At 52.8% G+C, this 19,602-nt stretch overlaps 1 protein-coding gene across 1 annotated transcript; it reads left to right on the top strand.

Moving 5' to 3' along the window:
* The first annotated feature begins 2,082 nt into the window (after positions 1-2,082).
* Positions 2,083-18,426, top strand: ARSL (arylsulfatase L). The gene is made up of 11 exons (XM_053673433.1): positions 2,083-2,316; positions 4,820-4,864; positions 5,502-5,648; positions 6,639-6,760; positions 8,726-8,848; positions 9,549-9,972; positions 11,353-11,489; positions 12,269-12,403; positions 13,279-13,441; positions 16,835-16,956; positions 17,780-18,426. Exons 2-11 carry the CDS (start codon positions 4,842-4,844, stop codon positions 18,169-18,171), a joined length of 1,788 nt encoding a protein of 595 aa, XP_053529408.1. The 5' UTR covers positions 2,083-2,316; positions 4,820-4,841; the 3' UTR covers positions 18,172-18,426.
* The last annotated feature ends 1,176 nt before the right edge of the window (positions 18,427-19,602 follow it).

Consider the following 19,602-nt stretch of genomic DNA (forward strand, 5'->3'; position numbering starts at 1 on the left):
TGACTTTCCTCAGTTATGACCGCAAGGAGGGGAGGGAAGGAGGTGTGGAAAAAATACCTCCCTGGGCGCAGTTACATCCTCTCAAAACGGGTTTGCTCTGCTGTGGTTGAGTGCCTGGGGCAGAGGGGTGGAAAGTGCATAAAAAACAAACGCATACCTCCCTCCAGCACTCGAATCCGTCCCACTTCAGAAGCTGAGGAGGAGCTAAAACACCAAAAATTTTAGCAAGTACAGGAATGACCCAATGACACAGGGCCGCCGTGGATACAAGACTCAGCTGTTTTGACAGAGATGCTGATAGTTGAGATTAAAAGCAACCTTCACAGAGTTTTGGGGGAAAAAAATAGGCCACCAACATAGGAGGAGTTTTCTCATGAAACCTACGTATTTATCTTAGCCTGACGGGAACATTTTTTTCTCTTTTAATCACATTGGGGATCGGGACCAGTACAGTGGCATGCATATTCAAAGATTTTCTTTGCTTTTAATTTATTTAATTGTTGTTCAAGTACAGTTTTTTGTCTATTTCTCCCATCCCAGCCTCCCCCACCCTGTGCTCCCACCTCCCTCCCATTCCCCACCCCCCAGTCCTCATCCCTGTGTCCATCACATTTGTTCCTCCAAATCCCTCCCCTTTTCTCCCCTGAAATTCCCTCCCCTCTTCCCTCTGGTCGCTGTCCCCCTTGTTCTCTATTTCAGTGTCTTTGTTTTTTTTCCTGCTGGCTTGTTTGTTTTGTTATTTACCTTTCTGTTAAAGGTGAGATCATATGGTATTTGTCTTTCAACACCTGGCTTATTTCACTCAGCATAATGCTCTCCAGTTCCATCCATGCTGTTGCAAAGGGTAGGAGCTCCTTCTTTCTCTCTGCTGCATAGAATTCCATGGTGTAAATGTGCCATAGTTTTCTGACCCATTCATATTCAAAGATTTTCAAGTGGGTCCCTTTATAAATCTTAACCCGGAGACTGGGATGCCCCGTGCAGCCTAAAGCCACCATCAGAAGAACAGAAAAAGGAAGAGGTCATAGTTTGAACTGAAGACAACCTGGGAATTTTTTCAAAATACCCCAGAGACAGATTTTGGTTAGTTTGTTTGTTTGTTTTTAGTTTTTGGTTGGAGTTGCGCCAAAAGAATTCCAAGCATGTTGAAAGCCCTTTTCAACAGTCATTTAGTCAGTGTGGGTCAGTATTCCTACCTCCACGGTCGCTGAACTTTCCCCTGTGGATTTGTTAGAGCTGTGAACCATCATTCGGGGGCCGGCTGGGGCGGCTCAGTGGGTTGGAGCGGGGTCCCGTTCACCGACGGGTTGCAGGTTCGATTCCCAGTCAGGACACACACCTGGGTTGCAGGTATGGTCACTGCTTGGGGTGCACTGAGAGGCCACTGACCGATGTTTCTCTCTCACATGAGTGTTTCTCTTCCCCCTCCCCCTCTCTGTGAAGTCGAAGTCAATCAGCACCTCCTCCGGTGAGGATTAAAGGAGAAGAGAATTGTCTCTGGTGAGCAGCAGCGCACTCGAAATGGTTCTTTAGCCACGTGAGTCTCAGACAAAAACTGAACAACGCCCTGGCCACTGAGTATGAAAAAAAAAACACCACCACATGTGGGGCTTTGAAAACTTTGAAAACAAGCATGTTGTTTGGGATTCAACACCCAGACGGGGGCAAAAGTTCTCATTCAGTAACATCTTTGAAAAGAAGTGTTTTTACTTCCGATGTTGTCGAAGAAACAATGTCTGCAACCATATGAAAAAAAAAAAAAGAAAGCAGTTCTTAATGAAAAAAACATCGGCACAGAGCCCAAAATAAGTTTACGTGCAGGCTATAATATATGGTTATCGAGGGAAACAGTCCTTTGCACACTGTGGCTAGTCTGTCTCCCTTTGATTTTCTCAGGCCACCGTCGGAGGGGAGGGGGAGACAAATCTCTCCAGACTCTTCAAGGCGACTGCTTTCCCCGCTTGGAGGAGAGCCAGGCCAGGCCTTTTGTGGGTTAAGAGGAGGCCAGAAGGCGGGTGAATAAAGCCGGCACTGTTTCAGGGAGAGGTGTCTGGCCCGCGGGACCCAGTGTGCAGAGGAGAGGAGACTGCAGTCAGCAGTCGGCCTGCTTCCTTCTCCAAGAGCTGCCAGCTGCCTTCTCTGCAAACTTTGTTTATTTGAAGAGTCAATCAGTTGCTGCATACCGGTGTCTCCACTGGAGAGGGGGCGACTCCCAGCCGGCAGCAGCTCGGGTCCCGCAGTTCAGACAGAGGTCGCCCGCACAAGCCTCCTTGGGGTGGCCTCCGCCTGGCCCAGCACGCCACAGCCGGCATCCAGGTAACGCGCTTCTCTCCCAGGTGCGGTCCACCGGCACCGGGAGACACGGGGTGGCCAGCCATGGCTTCCAGTCCTGCAGCCTTCGGCGGGGACAAAGAAGCTCATTGCCCTCCAAATGGGAAAATAGGCCTCAGGGATTCTCCCCAGGAGGAATGCACAGGCAAATTCACGGGGAAAAGCGCCCAGTGGGGGTGGAAAGGGGCTCGACTCGACTTTCAGAGATGGCACAAGACGCGGGCTGGATGTCCAAGAGACGGTGGAGGCGGGAACCCAGGCTGGGTTTGGGGACAGAGTCCCCAGCCGTGGTGACACCAGGCTGGCTGCCCTGGGGGCTGGAGGACAGCCAGACCCCGGAAAGTTCCCTCTGCCCTGGGAACAGAACCCAGGGCTAAATTCCCGGTGCCACCCACTGGAAATATTTTATTCCTGTTTTTGGGAATCTTCTCCTCAAACGGAGGTATGATGGACAGATAATCTGGAGTAACTTTCACTGTACACAGTGTCTTAAGACACCTGGGTTTTTGCAAGATCATGGTCACAACACTGTGAGCCAACGCCTCAGGATGTTGCAGAATTACCCTGCACTGGTTCTGCGTTGAGAGCAATTAAGACACAGTTGGTGAGTCGGTGCCACAGTGTTGCTGAGGGTAACGCCCACGCTAGGTGGCGAGGTCCGCAGACCTCAGTCCGCTGCCGCTGGCAACTTTGTGTCCTTCAGACGCAGCTCCCCGCCCCGCCCACCCCACCAGCCCCGGAGGGCCTCGCTCTGTTTTCTGTTCTTTGGCTGTTTTGCTCATGGAAAGTTTTCTCTGGCACCCACGGAGCAAACGTGAAGCAAAACAAAGTCTGCAGCATGGTTAACGGCTAAAAGGCCGACCTCAGTGCTAAGGTGTAATGCTCTAATTCTTGGCTGTATCTGAATATGCAGAATCGGTTGTTTAAGACGTGGGCTGTGTCCATGGGTCCATGGGTCAGGCATTCTGGTTGTTTCACTGTGCCCTTCCCCTTCTTTCCCCGAGCCCCCCTCCCCCGACCTGGCAGGTGTGCGTCTGTCCATGTGTCCTTGCCTCTGTCTCCACTTTCTTCCTCCTCTGTTTACTTTGTGGATTGGATTCCACAGGTGAGTGAAATCATGTGGCCCGTGTCTTTCACAACCCGGCTTGTTTCGCTGAGCGTAATGCGCTCCAGGTTCACCCAGGCCCGTGGCAGAAGGTAACATTTGTTTCATTTTTCAAGGCCACGTAGTATTCCACAACTGTTTTATCCAGTCCTCTACTATGCTTTTGCTGAGAAAAAAAAAATTAAAATAGATCGAAAGGGGAAATCTTCTCTACCTTAGAGGATATGATATACTGAGTATCTTATATAATACGCCTGTCCTGTGTATGTATTTTATGTATGCATGGGCTATGTATTTTATATGATGTATATGTATACAGAAATATTCATATAGACTCCCTGAGAGGTAGTGATTGAAGAATTATGTCACACAAAAAAAATCGCCGCAAAGGAACAAGTGAGAGATGAGACTCCTGTCGATGGGGTGGAAACAAGAGTGAGCATGCGCAGACTCGGGGCTCTGTCCACACACGTGTGTGATATGCCAACTGTCCCCTTGTAGGACAGGGACCCAGTGGGCAGCACCTTCCGTATTCTGCCCTGGCCTCCAGCCGGACACAGCAGCACCGTCCTGCTGTGAATTCCAACGTGAGGGCAGGAAGTCACGAGGCTCGGGGACAGCCCCTCACAGGGGGACAAAGACTGTGTCATTCCACTTCTCGGTGGTCCCCAGAGGGGTCCCCAGAGGGGTCGGACGCACAGGGACAGAGGGGACATGGCTCTGGGGACTGGGGGTGGCAGTGGACGTCAATATTTAGCACAGAGTTTCAGTTTCCCAACGGGAAATCACCGTGCAGCAGGTGAGGGGGACAATGGCATGACCTGAATGTCCCCAGTGCCACTGAAGTGCACACGGACCAGGGTTTCACGGGGCACATGTTCTTGTGTGCATTTGCCATGACGAGCAACCGCCACCCCGAAGACCGTTCCACAGAGACGTTCCCATCATTTCATTTCTGCGTGTTTCTTCCCTTCACACACGGTCCCTCTCCAGGAGCGATCAGGAACCAATACAAGGATGAGCCTGGCGTGTTTTTGTGAATAAAGTTTGCCCGGCCAACACCCACACCCAGTCCCTGGCGTGTTTCCCCACACGGTGCTCCACCCACAACAGCTCGGAAGGACTGGCGTGACCCTCCGTGCAGAAAAACCCGAAATACGTGCCACGGGGCCCTCGATACACAGGGCACAGTTGGCCCTTTCAAGACCTCGCCACAGGGCACAGCACCACTCTTTTCGGGGTGTTCGGTACTTGCTTTAGGGCTTTAGGGACCGTAGCAGAGACAATCCAAGTCCCCCTCTCTGGACTCGCCTCCCGAGTTCCACTTGTCTCGTGAGCTGATTCTCCGTGGCCACGAATGATGGCTCTCTCTGTTCCTCACAGGAGCTCCCAGTCGGGGCAGAACATGATACCTCTGGAACGTTCTTGGTAAGACGAGACTCGGTGAGGCGGTGAACCTCCCATCCCTGCGTCCGCGTGCCCCCCGGAGCTATCTGGGAATGCGCCCGGAACAAGGGGTCTTGCTCCATCAGCAACGGATCGCGGGTCTCAGAACGGGGAGGGAGACTCACCATGCAAAGGTGTCCCCACGAGGCCCATCACCTGGGGGTGTCCAGGGCACCTTCGGAAGGAGCTGAGTGTCCCCACCTTCCCCATCCAAGTAGCCATGCAGGTCTGGGGGGCTTCCTCAGTGGGAGGTGGCGGCCGGGCCCGGCTGGTCTCAGGCCCTCCTGTGACTTCCCAGTCTGTCCTCTCCCGTGGACTTGGCTGGGCACCCGCTTTTCCAAGTGGCCGGTCAGGCACCTTCATTTTAGGATGCTGGCCATTGGGGGACTATCGTCCCAGTGTCTGTGCAAACCCTGGGTCACAAATAGAAGAGTATCTGTTGTTTTCAGCTGAAAAAAAAACCCCAGCAACCAAGTGCCCTAGAGATGCTTTCCATGCCTGCGGCCATGGGATGTGAAGTCAGGGTCCCCTACACTAGAGACACCCACGTTCCCCCACAGAAGTCTGTGGATGAGGCAGAAAGCAGCATTTGGCACGGGTTTCCCGCCCTCTTTTCCAGGAGCTGGCTGGCCGTGGGCATCTGCCTACTGGCCTGCAGACCCTCCGATGGGAGGGATTTCTCCGGCTCCCGCCCCAATATTCTGCTCCTCATGGCCGATGATCTGGGCATCGGGGACGTCGGCTGCTATGGCAACAACACAATCAGGCAAGAAGGAGAGAATAAAGCCCGGAAGTGAGCCGTGCAAGGCCTCTCGGCTTGGATGTGGGCCGTGGGAAGGTTGAGTTCTGTACACGGCGTTCGGCATCCCTGATCCTGCCGCGCCCCCAGCCCGAGACATGCCCCCTTCACCTACCAGTTACCCACCTACCCACCTCACCTACCAGTTACCTTTTCACTTCTAACTACAATGGCCATCGACACAGCCCATGCCCGTAAGGCAAAGACCAAAGCTCTGTGCCTGTTGCGCCTCCCCCCACCCCAGCAAACCCACCCAATTGTGCGTGATTCCAAGGCCGCCCCCCAGAAATCTCCACTTCAGACAGACAACCTCACTTGCCGGCCCCTCAGGACCTGAGCATCTGTCCGGCTCTGCGACTCTGTCTAGCCCACCATGAGCCCGCCCCCCTCGGCCACCTGCTAACTGTCCTCGCAGGCCACCACGGAGCTGTGCGCGACTCCTGCCCTCACATACCACTTCCGTGGGCCGGCCAGGAAGGTCCAGTGTTCCCACCAGGACCGTGAGTCCGCAGTCGGACGGATCCCGCCTTCTGCATTCCCCAGACACGCACGTCAGCTGCAGAAGCCTAGTGCATAAGCTTGAAGCAATTCCATGCACTTCTTTTGCTTTTGCATTTTATTATTACTATAATTTTTTTAATCCTCACTCAAGGCCATGCTTGGACGGGATGGGAGGGAGACAAATACCGATGTCAGAGAGCAGCACCGGTTGGTCGCCTGCCTGCCGTACACCAAGGGGACCCATCCCACGGCCCAGGCACCCGCTCTGACCGACAGGGAAACCCACGGCACCGCCCAGCCAGGGCGGCCTGACGGGTGTCTCTGCTGCTTCAGAAGACAAAGACAGCTCTCGCCCCTGCCTCTGGTCATTGCTAGGAACCCCTGCACGAGTCCGGGAATGTGTCTCTTAGGCCATTGTTGGTGAAAGAATGAAACGAGTCGTCTTCTTCCCCGCAGGACTCCGAATATCGACCGCCTGGCCGCGGAAGGGGTGCGGCTCACCCAGCACCTGGCGGCCGCCTCCGTCTGCACCCCAAGCCGGGCCGCCTTCCTCACGGGCAGGTACCCTCTCCGATCCGGTAGGTCCCCTCTTGCGCCGACTCCCAGGAACAGCCTGCCTGAAGCCCCTCGGTCCCCTTAGGAAGGCGTGGATCCTCCAGGAGAGGGGACAGAGTGGTCCGAGCCCCCCTGTTCTTTGTGATCGTCCCAGAAAGATACGTTTGACTGATTTTAGAGAGAGAGAGGGGGACAGAGACACAGAAGGACAGACACAGACAAGCATCCATGGGAGAAAGAAACATCAGCTGGCTGCCTTTTGCACACACCCCAACTAGGGGTGGAACCCACAACCCAGGTAACCTGCCCTGACTGGGGATCAAACCGGTGGCTTTTTTTTTTTGGTGTAGGAGACGACGCTCCGATCACCTGAGCCACCCGGCCAAGTGTGCCCAAACCCACACACAGCCTTAGCATGTCAAGACGATGCTGTAATTTACCGAGCCCCCTGGCCGGAGCAAGTGTCCCCGATTTTTATCGTGATATTTTTGTTAAGATTTTATTTATTTATTTTGAGAGAGAGGGGAAGGGAGGGAGAAAAAGGGGGAGAGAAACATCAAGGTGTGGTTGCCTCTTGTGCGCCCCCTACTGGGGACCTGGCCCACAACTCAGGCATGTGCCCTGACTGGGAATTGAACTAGTGACTCTTTGATTCACAGGCCGGCGCTCGATCCACTGAGCCACACCAGGCGGGGAGTCATGGTGTTGAAATGACTGATTTATAGGCTCCATAGCTTAACAAGGGACATGGGCAGGGAGTGGCCCACTTGGTGGCTTCCTGTGGTGTGGGGGACCACATAGGGGAGGAGGGAGAAACGTTTTCTGTGAAGGGCTAGTTGGTCAACGCGTTTGGCTCTCAGGGCTGCGAGGACTCGACTCTGTCCTAGTGTGAGAGCATCTGTAGACACAGTGTAACACGGCGGGGGGGGCACGCAGCGGTCTCCCGGGGACGCTTCCTTCACGCGTGCTGGAACATGAACATCCCTTCCTTCCGCACGTGACGCCGTACAGGTCTAGGATTTCCATTTTCCCCGACCCTTTGAACGTGCACGACCTCGTCCACACATTGGGAGCACGTGGAGGGCTCTTGCCACCACTCCAAAGCACTCATTCCGCGCCGGGTCGTCTCCTCGATAGAATCCCGGCCTCCGGAGGGATAAGCAGGTGTCAGAATATTTGCAGGTTCCCCAGTGGTTCCAACGTGCGTTGGGAAACCGCCAGACCATACCCAGACGTTGGTGAAACCCTAAAGCCATTTTTAAGTCTGTCTTTGTGATTTCCTGCTCTTTGTATACCTAACCTTCACGCGCCAAAAAGGAGTGAGTATCCTTGCCAACCTTTTCAGTCGGTTGACCATTTTATTGGCTGCAGAAACTATGACCCAGATGGCAGAAGTACCTTTCCCGTCTCCTTTGGACTAGTGGGGATTTTCCTCAAATAGTCTACATTTGACACTAACAGTCGTGATTAACGACTGCCCACCGAGAAATGACTGGATAAAGAGGGTGTCGGGCAGAGGCCACAGAATATATTTCAGGCGGAAGGAGAGTGTCGTCTGACCCCTTGGGACAACACAGGTGAACCCAGAGGGTGTTTTTCTCGTGCGCAGAGAAAGACAAATACCACATGACTCCACGTATCTGTGGAGTTGAAAGAACAACATTGACAAGCAAACGGAAGAGAAACAGGCTCACAGACCCGGAGGACGTGGCCAGAGGGGAGGGGGGTGTGGGCGGGCTGGGTGGGACAGAGGACAGGGCTGAGGCTGCCTGCTGCAGAGCAGTCGTGGGGACATGAAGACCGCTGGACTCTGTACCATGTGTGGTGGCCAGTGGGTCCGTCAGGGGATCGCCTTGCAGGGATATATACCAATAACCCGGAGACTAATCCAAGATTGAATGCCAGCTGTCAGGAGGATAGAGAAGATTCAAATGACCGTGGTCATGAGCAGTGCTGAGCGGTCACCTTTCTCTGACAACTACCCCCAGGCATGGTGTCCAGCCAAGGCAACCGCGTTCTGCTGTGGACTGGGGTCCCGGGAGGCCTTCCGACCAACGAGACCACGTTTGCGAAGATACTACAAGGTCAAGGCTATGCCACTGGACTCATAGGTACGTTCCGTTGCAAGCGCAAATCAGCTTCTGTTTGTGCGCAGAGTGTCTTTAACCAAAGGCCCAGGAAGGGAGTGGCTTTTCCCCACTGGACAGGAAGCTTCTCCCCAGCAGCGCCGAGGTTACGGCTCAGGTTGCGGCTCAGGTTGCAGGGTGTCCAGATGTGGAGAAAACAGCAGCCCAGTGAGGCCAGTTTGCTGACTCACCATCATCCCAAACATTCGCCGTGTGTCTAATTTTACCCATTTCCCAGCGACGACTTCCAGGATGATGTTTCCTTCCTTTTCTGCATAGAAATGGGACTGCTTCAATTCTCCTTTCTCTGCTTCCATAAATAGCATTCTTATCTTTTTTAGGGTGTCATTTATTTATTTGTAGAGAGAGGGGAAGGGAGGGAGAAAGAGAGGGAGGGAAACATCCCTGTGTGGTGGCCTCTTGAGCGCCCCCTACTGGGGACCCACCTGACTTGCAACCCAGGCACGTGCCAGCACTGGGAATTGAACCGGCGACCCTTTGGTTGGCAGGCCCACGCTCAATCCACTGAGCCACACCAGCCAGGGCCCATTTCTATCTTTTGATAGGTCAACAAAGCATGTCACGTATGCAGCGGAATAAAACTAAGGACAGCAGGCGCACCCTACACGCCTCCCAAGGGGAATAAGCCCGCCGTCATCCCAACATCATCCTTCTCGCCTTTCAGGAAAATGGCACCTGGGTCTGAACTGCAGATCCTCTGCAGATCACTGCCACCACCCCCTGAACCACGGCTTCGACCACTTCTACGGGATGCCGTTTTCCATGATGGCGGATTGCGCCACATGGGTGATTTCGGAGAAGCAGGAATATCTGAAGCGCAGGCTCGACTGGTACGTGGTGTTGGCGAGCTGCGTTGCCCTCGGGCTCGCGGCAGGGAAGCGCATCGGCCTCTTCAGCCTCTCGTGGGCGCTGGCCCTCTGCCCCGCGGCTGTGGCCGTCCTGTTCTTCACGGCCTCGCGTTTCATCGGCACGCTGGTGGTGCACGCGGACTGCTTCCTGATGAGAAACCACAGCATCACCGAGCAGCCCATGAACTTGTCCAGGACGACGCCTCTCTTCCTCCGGGAGGTCTCGGCGTTTGTCGACAGGTGAGCGCCAGAGGGTGCCGGGTTTCACGACGGAAACGCGTTCGGGGGGGGGGGTCTTTTTCTGCCCTGGGTGTTCAGTTGGTGAAATGGTGGGGGGTCCCAGAGAGGCGTTTTGGTTACCACGAGCCACGAGCAACGCAACCAGGTAAGGCTCCCACTGAATGAACGCGCTCTCCTTTTACTTGGGGAGGAATTTCATTCCACGAGCCCCTCACCACCAGGGGGCCACGTGGAACGGACCCAGCAACATGAATCACCTCACAACCCTGTACGGAAAACTCTGAATCCGTTTCAACTCCACCACCCAGACTGAGGAGGGGTCCTGAGGCTTCAGGGCAGATTCCTGGTGAAGGAAGTCCTGTCCGAGCGACAAGGGCCTGATGATAGATAAGTCACGTCACACAGACAGGCAGCGTTCCAATAAAGTGGAACCCACCCGTAGCCATGCAGCTGGGATCCCGTTCTGGAACATTCTCTGAGAGGCCTTGATGTAGTCCCCTCCCATGTGTGAGGTGCAGACTGACAGTTAGCTCTCTAATTCAGGCAGGCGAGTCTGACCTGCCCCAGCTGAGACTGAGGTCCTCACCTTTGTGTCTACGCTGTCAGAATTAGTATTAACCTCTATGGAACGAGAAGTAAATCTATGGGAGACCTAAAATTCAGAGAGGGGGAAGGAAAAAGGAAGCTCTGCCTACATAAGGGAGAGTCAAATAGAAATTAATAACCTTTTAAAAAGACTTTATTTATTCATTTATAGAGAGAGGGGAAGGGAGGAAGAAAGAGAGAAATAACAATGGGTGGTAGCCTCTTGTGCGCCCCCTACTGGGGACCTGGCCTGCAACCCAGGCGTGTGCCCTGACTGGGCACCGAACTGGCGACTCTTTGATTCGCAGGCCGGCACTCCATCCACTCAGCCACACCAGCCAAGGCCATAACTTACTATTTTTAAAAGTGTGCTCTTTCAGGACAATCTCATGCCCTGAACTTCACCGTATACACAATACCACTCACTGTACGAGCCCAGGTCTGCGGTGGAAACACGGACAGCAAATATGGAGTGGGATAAACCTCCCATCACAGAACCACAACCCAGGTCCTTCCTCTCCATTGTTGGGAGGGTGTTCCGTGAAAAAATAACCGTAATGTTCGAGACGCGTCCATCAGCATCCGTGTCTCCGCAGGCTGTGACGGGGAGAAACCGTCCCGTGACAGACACTCACACGCCAGGACAGTCTCCCCGTCGGGTTGGAGTCGAGAAGCCGCACGTCTGACTCAGGGCAACCTCATTTCAGTGGCTCTCTGCCAGGTCTCTGTGTGCGTGTGTGTGTGCGCGTGTTCCGAAAAAAGAATGAGCCCTGGCCGCCTCGTGTTTGTCCGCAGAAACAAACAAAGGCCTTTCCTGCTCTTTGTGTCCTTCCTGCACACCCACATCCCTCTGGTCACCACGGAGGACTTCCTCGGGGGCAGCGTGCACGGGCTGTACGGCGACAACGTGCAGGAGATGGACTGGATGGTGGGTACGTGCCTCTGTGGGGGGCAGGCTGCGGCCCCCTCACCCGGCCGCGGGGAGGGATGAGGAGCGGAGCGCAGGAAGGGTGCAGACCGAACACAAGGCCGTTCTGTTGTGACCTTGCGGGCGGGTAAGGGTCTTCCTGCGCATTACAGATCACAGCATCTGTGTTTCTCTGTCTGACCCGCCTCCCCCTAATGCCCTGGCGGCCCCTCCGTGCTGCCGAATTTGGCTGAGTGGGCTTTTCCTTTTTCATGGGTGAGGAATAGTCCATTGTGTGGCTCTACCACACCTTCCCCATCCTGTTCTCCATCCACCGAGGGACACTTAGGCTGCCTGATGCCGTGGGCACTGTGAACAAGGCGGCAGTGAACGTTGGGGTTAAGACATCATTTGTGAGATATTAAAGAACTCCGAGCACAATGTTGCAACAATGGTCGTACATGTTGGTTCCATAATCAACCTCCTTCCTAGGCTTTCTTGGTGCCTGTCCTTTTGGTTTGTAATCTTCTCTTTTTTGTCTCGATTTTAAGTGTTGACCCTTTCTGTCCTCTGGAGCGTATTACTTGTCGAACATGCCTAAAAGTTTCTTGACACAGGATGGGGAGTCTAGAGAGAGGTGCCGGTCTTAAATCCACGACGCACAGAGATAGCACAGCTGTCCTACCTCTAGCTTCCACGATGCTTCACCGGGAAAGTCTCATTTGGGGCAAGTCCGAAAGGCAAATAATTGGCTGTAAGACAGCCTTCCATTCTGCCAGGCTCAAACGCACCAATTTTTCGCAGGGCGGATCCTTGACACTTTGGAGACAGCGGGTCTGGCCAACAATACCCTGGTGTATTTCACGTCGGATCACGGGGGTTCCTTGGAGGCTCAGCTGGGGGGCCACCAGTATGGGGGCTGGAACGGGATCTACAGAGGTAAGGCTCACAGGTTCCCCCCCCCCCGCAATCCTCATCCGTGGTCTTGGCTGCAATCCCCAACCCTTCCGCGGCCATGGGGCTGTGCCCCTTAAGAGACGCAATAAAAATGGCTAAGAACTCTGCATGTCGATTGTGGGCAGAAGGCACAACCTGCCCCGTTCATATTGGATTTTTTTTTTTGCACTGTTCACTGGTTTTTAGTCCGTTCTCAGAATCACACAAACACCACCACTACTTAGTTAGGGAATATTTTTGCCGCCTTCGAAAGAAACTCAGGTGCCCATTTATCATGATTCCTCATTTTCCCTGGTGCCCAGCTCTGCCAACTAGTAGCTTATTTCTGTCTCCCTCACTGTTTTCCCATTCTAAACACTTTGTCAAAATAAAATTATTCAATATGTTGTCCTTTGCGGCTGACCGTTTTTACTCAGCATAAGGTTTCCTAGGTCCACCCACACTATATCATGCATTTTGCGGCATTCCTTTTTCATGGCCACGTAATATTCCATTGTACGGATCGACCACATGGCATGGGTCCATCCACCTGCTGATAGACGCAGGTTTGAATTTTGTATCCAGGTAATGCATTCAGAGAGTATGGACAGGCACAGTGGCCACATTACCTTGAAATTCAGAATCGATTGATTATAAAGACAATATTCTTGGATGAGGACTTGCTTTGCTGTCCATGGCTGACATGGATCAACAGGCAGAATAGAAAAGCTATGAAATCTAACATCGGCTGGGGAGCAATTTCCTCAGGCAGAGAGAGAGAGCATGTGTTCAAAGACCAGCTGAAAGCTTCCATCACGCAGAGCAAGCGGCCACGTCTGATGTCCACTACTCTCTTTTCTCTTCCTCTGTGACCACAGGCAGCAAAGGCACGGCAGGCTGGGAAGGCGGGATCCGGGTGCCCGGGATTTTCCGCTGGCCCGGGGTGCTGCCCGCCGGCCGGGTGGTCTCCGAGCCCACCAGCCTCATGGATGTCTTCCCCACCGTGGTCCAGCTGGGGGGCGGCGAGGTGCCCCGGGACAGGTACGGAGCCGCCCAAGAAATCAGTTCCCACTCCCCCCGAGACGACATTGGTGTGCGATGTGGCTTGTGTGGGTGGGGGGGTCACGTATTGTGTAAAATCAGTACCTGGAGAGAGAGGCCCGGCCTCTTGCCTTCTCTGCCGGGGTCACCTGTCTCCTTCCTTTTGTACAAAAAAACACTCTTCTAGTCTTCTCCCGCCTGTCAAATGGTGCCCATTTTATTCTAAGGATCATTGTCCAGGAAAAATCTAACAAGGCACAGAGGAAAGCAGTTTCGATTCAGTGTAGTTCAGAAATTTTAGGTGCTTTCGATTGTTCTCGTCTCAAAATGTATAGAAAACTGCCCTGGCTGGAGTGGCTCAGCGGACTGAGCGCCAGCCTGCAAACCAAAGGGTTGCCAGTTCTAATCCCAGTCAGGGCAACATGCCTGGGTTGCAGGCCAGGTCCCCAGTAGGGGGCGCATGAGAGGCAACCACACATGGATGTTTCTCTCCCTCTCTTTCTCCTTCCCTTCTCCTCTCTCTAAAAATAAATAAATAAAATATATTTTTTAAATGTATAGAGAATTTCAGGGGGAAATAGCAAGGAAATAAAATGATTTCATAACTTTAACAGCCTGGAGAAGAATACATAATTAAACTATGCAGCAAGTATGTAATAAACATACTATATATATTATTTCTATATGCTCATATATTATTATTTACATATATCACAGACACAGATGTTTAAATATATTACATATTTACTTATATACTATGTAAGTTGTAGATTATATAATATCATAAGTTATATGAGATATATTATATATCATTTATAAAGATACAAATCGTATTTATTTATATAAATACACAATATAAATACAACATATTTAATATTATAAATATTATATATTTTGAAATCTTTGTGCACAGACAAAACATTACTGGCTTATTCGGGGGGGCAGAAGTAGGTTTGTGGTTGTGAGTACATGAATCACACAGTTTATCCTGCTGTCATTATGAATTATTGTATTTTTCATACAAACAACCAGAAACCTACTTTTGCCCACTGCAGGATAGAGACAATTTCCTTTGGGGTTTTTTTTTCCGTTTTGCTTTGTTTTCTGTGAAACTCGATCTTGTCGCTTTCCTGCCGGGGGCGTAATTACCTCCCTCGTAGAAACCATCGGACTGAAATCTTTTCACACAGTGAGCTTGTCAGCAGGTCCATCTCTGCATAAACAGGGTTCAGCTGTTTTCTGGCCGTGGCCCCCAGGTATATATGTGGGTGTCTATCATTCCAGAAGGACAAAAGCTAAATTCAGTTTACGTTCTGTACGTGCTTGTGCGGCTGAGTGATCACGTACCTACATTCTGCGTGTGTGCGCAGGCTCAGACACCTACGGCTGAGTTAGGGGGTCCGTGGGCCCCCAGCAGACAGATTGCATAGTTCACCGGAAGACTCCAAACTCACTTTACATTCTCTTGTTTGCTCTCATGGGATTTCTTTTATTTTATTAATAATTTTATTTAGTTTTTTCCAAGTACAGTTTTTTGTCTATTTTTCCCATCCCAGCCTCCCCCGCCCCGTGCTCCCCACCTCCCTTCCATTCCCCCCCCCTTAGTTCTCGTCCCTGTGTCCTTCATACTTGTTCCTCCAAATCCCTCCCCTTTTTTTTCCCCTTAAATTCCCTTCCCTCTCCCCTCTGGTCACTGTCCCCTTGTTCTCCATTTCAGTGTCTTTGTTCTTATTCTGTTTGCTTGTTTGTTTTGTTGTTTAGCTTCCTGTTAAAGGTGAGATCATATGGTATTTGTCTTTCAACCCCTGGCCTACTTCACTCAGCATCATGCTCTCCAGTTCCATCCATGCTGTTGCAAAGGGTAGGAGCTCTCATAGGATTTCATGCCTCTAGTTGCTGGGGTTTCTTTATTTTCTTTTTTTATATATATATATTTTATTTATTTTTCGAGAGAGGGGAAGGGAAGGAGAAAGAGTGAGAGGGAAATATCAATGTATGGTTGCCTCTTATGTGTCCCCTGCTGGGAACTGGCCTGCCACCCAGGCATGTGCCCTGACTGGGAACCGAACCTCGATATTCTGGTTCGCAGGCCCACGCTCAATCCACTGAGCCACGCCAGCCAGGGCTCTTTATTTTCTTTCATTGGCAGTTGATTTTAAAATCTATTCATAGAATTGAATGTGTTTCAAGAAGGAAAAATGTCTGGCATGTATATTAGAAGTGTGTTTCACCAGAAAATAAATCCGGCCGCATATCGTTGATATCTAATAAACATATACATCTGTCAGTGTGTTTAGAAATAGACACGTTTGCAGGGGAAATTGTATAGATGTCTATAAACACATTATATTATACGTCATATACACAAATATATAAGGAAAGAATATAAATATAGGGGATGGAATATTGTCTCTAAGAATATGACATAATATGTAACATATCAAAGCTGTATTAAGATGCTATGCATTCAATTATTATAATTAACATACCATGGATATATTAATCCAGTATGGTATATTAATATATGTCCATTATTATATAGACTTATATATATACACACCATTTTATTTCATCATTTCTGTCCAAGTCAAATCTACTTAGGGTCCTAAATTCTCCAACGGGACCAAGACTGTTTAATATTATTGGAGTAAAAGACCTGTTTGGTGACTTTCCATGAGGCATGTAAGCATTGATCATGTGCATTCATGACTAAGTTTTGAGACACCGGATGCTAAACACTTTTCAAACGCATGCAAGCAACATTCAGTAGATTCTGTTTTCCACACAGGCATTGAATGACGTCCCTCCCCGCCCCCGTGGCAAGTGGTGGCCTCGTGCCCTGAGAAAATTATTTCTAGGAAATGTGTAGCTCATAGGGAGTCCCTCATCCAGTCACAAAACACAGGGAAAGGTTTTCCACTGTGCAGCGAGGGGTCACGTCATTGTGCAGGAAAAGGGGCCGGACTGTGGCTCTTCCTGAGCACCAGTGGGTCCGTCTTCTCTCCGGAGAGGAGTGAGAGACTGGGTCGGTGCCCACGGGGTGGGACGCTGGACCACGTCATAGGGGAAGAAGCCAAAGCAGGCCGTGAAAGCACAGGGCCACGCGGAGGACACAATACTTCTGAGTCTTGCAGAAACACACAACTACTTTAGAACGACTTCAAGCCCAGATCAGCATCAAGGAACAAAAAGGCGTCCCAAAGACGCGGCGGCTGAATTTTGGATTGGCCGTGAGGTCAGATGGGCAGTAACCCCCAGAGTGAGCTGGTCCCTGAGCGGTTTTTAGGCAGAGGTGACCTGGGCAGGGGACGGACGCCTTGGCCGCCGCTAAGCTCGCTGCGTTGCGTGGCTGCTGTCCCCTGGGTCCCTGAGTCCCTGTCCTGCTTCACGCAGGGTGATCGACGGCCGGGACTTGCTGCCTCTCCTGCTGGGCACCGCCCCGCACTCGGACCACGAGTTCCTGCTGCATTACTGTGAAGCGTTCCTGCACGCCGCTCGCTGGCACCAACGGGACCGTGAGTAGGGCCGGGGGGCGGCCTCGTCTCCTTCTGTCCTTAGCCATCCACTTCTGCACGGCCGTGGTTTCTGTCTCCAACCTCCCCCGTCTGTTCTTCCCACCTCCACAGCTTTTGTGCGTCTTACACAGCTCGTCTTACACAGCTCGGTCTTTGCAGTAACAATACTTTTCTGGCCATAATGTTGTAACATACGTAGCAATGTGCTCACCCAATACTTTTCTGGCCGCACGATGTTCTGGGCTATGGGGACCCACCATCCTTTCCCAAGAACTGTAAAATTACTGGCACGCTTTTTAAAAAAAAATGTATGAAAAGTTGCTTGGCTGCTGTCTGCAACGCATCATGGAATGTGGGAGGAACGCGTCTCTTTCGGAGAGCAACAGTTCCCAACGTTACATCTCTCCAGTTGTTATTCAGAAAGTATCCATCTCCCCGGGGTAGTTTATTCTCTCACTCACGAATGTAACTGTGGAATGTGTCGCCACACTTTCTACCTCCACCCTCCACCGTCCACCTAACAGTTGACAAACATTTTCTGGTTTTTGTAGGGGTCGTTTTTAAATTATCCAGCTCTGGGATTTACTTACCAACTATATATTTTTTAAAATTTTTTATTTATCTGTTTCTTTTAGAGGCAGGGGAAGGGAAGGAGAAAGAGGGAGAGAAACGTGAGAGAAAAACGTTGGTCGCTGATCGGTTGTTTCTCGAACGCGCCCTGACTGGGCATTTCCTCCGGCCGCCCCTGTGGCGAAGGCATCGGTCCAGCACCTGGGCCCCGTTTTTCCGAGACACCCCCCCGCCATTCTTGTCTCTTCCGCAGGTGGAGCCGTTTGGAAGGTTCACTACCTGACCCCGGTCTTCCACCCGGACGGCGCGGGAGCCTGCTACGACAGAATGGTGTGTCCGTGCTCCGGGGACAGGGTGGCCCGCCACGACCCACCTCTGCTGTTTGACCTCTCAAGGGACCCCTCGGAGGCCCACGCCCTCACGCCGGACACGGAGCCCGCGTTCCATCAGGTGCTGGAGCGGGTGGCTCGGGCCGTGGAGGGCCACCGCCGCACACTCAGCCCTGTGGCTCTGCAGCTGGACGCCCACAGCAACTTCTGGAGACCGTGGCTGCAGCCCTGCTGTGGGGCATTCCCGCTATGCTGGTGTGACCGGGAAGGGGACGGGGATGCGGACGGACAGACACCGCCTGACCGGGACCTCTGACGGGCTGCGTCTCCATTTCTCCATCCGGGCTGCCCACCCAGACAATAGGCAATGACCAGCCAAGTCCCTCCTACTACAGCATCTCTCTGGGCAAAGGACCCCGGCCCTGCCCCCAGGAGAGCCTGTTCCATCCCTGTGGACAGCTCAAGTCCCAAACCAACACATTTCTCTGTCACACGGGTGTCCAGGCGCCCAAGGGGCCACATTAAAGAGCGTGGGTTTATCATTTCCGCTTGGACCAGGACGCTGTGGTTTGCGGCCTGGGGCTGCTTCTGGGCGACGTTCCTCGGTGAGCAGGTGCTCCGGGGAGTCAGGGACGCCCAGACTTTGGAAAGCGTGCTGGGTACGCCCGGTTGGTCCTGTGTCTGCGCCGGGAGGCCACGGCGCGGTGCCTCACACTGGCTTTGCGGTGGACGCGCCCAGCGCAGGGCAGCGGCCACAGGAGGAGAGGGGTGCAGGGATTGTATTGCAGACGCCCAGACACCCACCTACCTCGGCACTGACACACACCCCCCACGCACATCCCCCCCTACGTCGGTCCATGGGGGCTGCGCAATAAAGGACGTGAGACGGGGTGCCTTGCCTGACAGACATTGATGTCTCCCCGTCCTGCAGGCTGGAGGCTGAGGCCCCGGGGTGGGCTGGGCTGGGTCCCCCTGAGGCCTCTCTCTCCTGAGCGTGTGGATGGCTGGCTTCCCCCTGGGTCCTCACACGGACGTCCCTCTGGGTGTGTCTGTGTCCCCATCTCCTCTTCTTCCAAGGACCCCAGTCCTGTGGGATCAGGGATGCCCTAGGGACCCCATGTTACCTCCATGTTCTCTTTAAACACCCATGTCCAAGTCCAGCCCTATTCTGAGTCTCCCCATCTTGGTGAGACTATTTGGGGAAGACCAGCCCCTAACACGTCCTCTGTTGGCATGTGTATTGCTGTGTCGACACTTCTTCCTGTCCCCAGATGCATGAAGCAGTTACTCCTGGCCGTTCTCAAACCCAGGCCACGAGAAGGTGCCCCCCCCCTGCCCTCAAGCACTCTCCCCTCAAAACACCCAAACCCCAGCCTCCAGGAAAGGAGGCTCTCGGGGCTGCCCACCTGGGCCTCCGGCTAATTCTACCCAGAGTGGGTTCCTCTTTGGGGCAAAGACACACGCGACGGTCCAGCAAGCAGCCCAGGACCCCCAGCTCCGTGCCCACCCCTAAGTGTCGGAGGTGGAGCCAGCCGGTTGCTGCCAGCTCTGGCCTGTCCAGCCCCAGCCGTGCCTGGTCACTGCCCTCTCCGGACCCATCACGGTCCCTACATTCTTAAAGGGAATTCAGACCCACAGGATGCAAATCGTTCTTCCTCCCCCATCCACACAACTCCCCCACCCCAGACAGAACTTCCGGGGGCTCCAGCTCCTGCCACCCCGTCTGTCTGCCATTCGTAAATGCACG

Source organism: Artibeus jamaicensis, unplaced genomic scaffold (genome assembly GCF_021234435.1).
Source record: "Artibeus jamaicensis isolate MK-2021 breed Jamaican fruit bat unplaced genomic scaffold, CSHL_Jam_final contig_859, whole genome shotgun sequence".
NCBI classification, from domain to species: Eukaryota; Metazoa; Chordata; class Mammalia; order Chiroptera; family Phyllostomidae; genus Artibeus; species Artibeus jamaicensis.

Excerpts from the sequence above, each read along its gene's own strand:
- ARSL (XM_053673433.1), top strand. The coding sequence starts at position 4,842 with ATGATACCTCTGGAACGTTCTTG. Across the intron at positions 9,973-11,352 it reads GTCTCGGCGTTTGTCGACAG|AAACAAACAAAGGCCTTTCC; the intron begins GTGAGCGCCAGA and ends GTTTGTCCGCAG. Across the intron at positions 16,957-17,779 it reads TCGCTGGCACCAACGGGACC|GTGGAGCCGTTTGGAAGGTT; the intron begins GTGAGTAGGGCC and ends TCTCTTCCGCAG.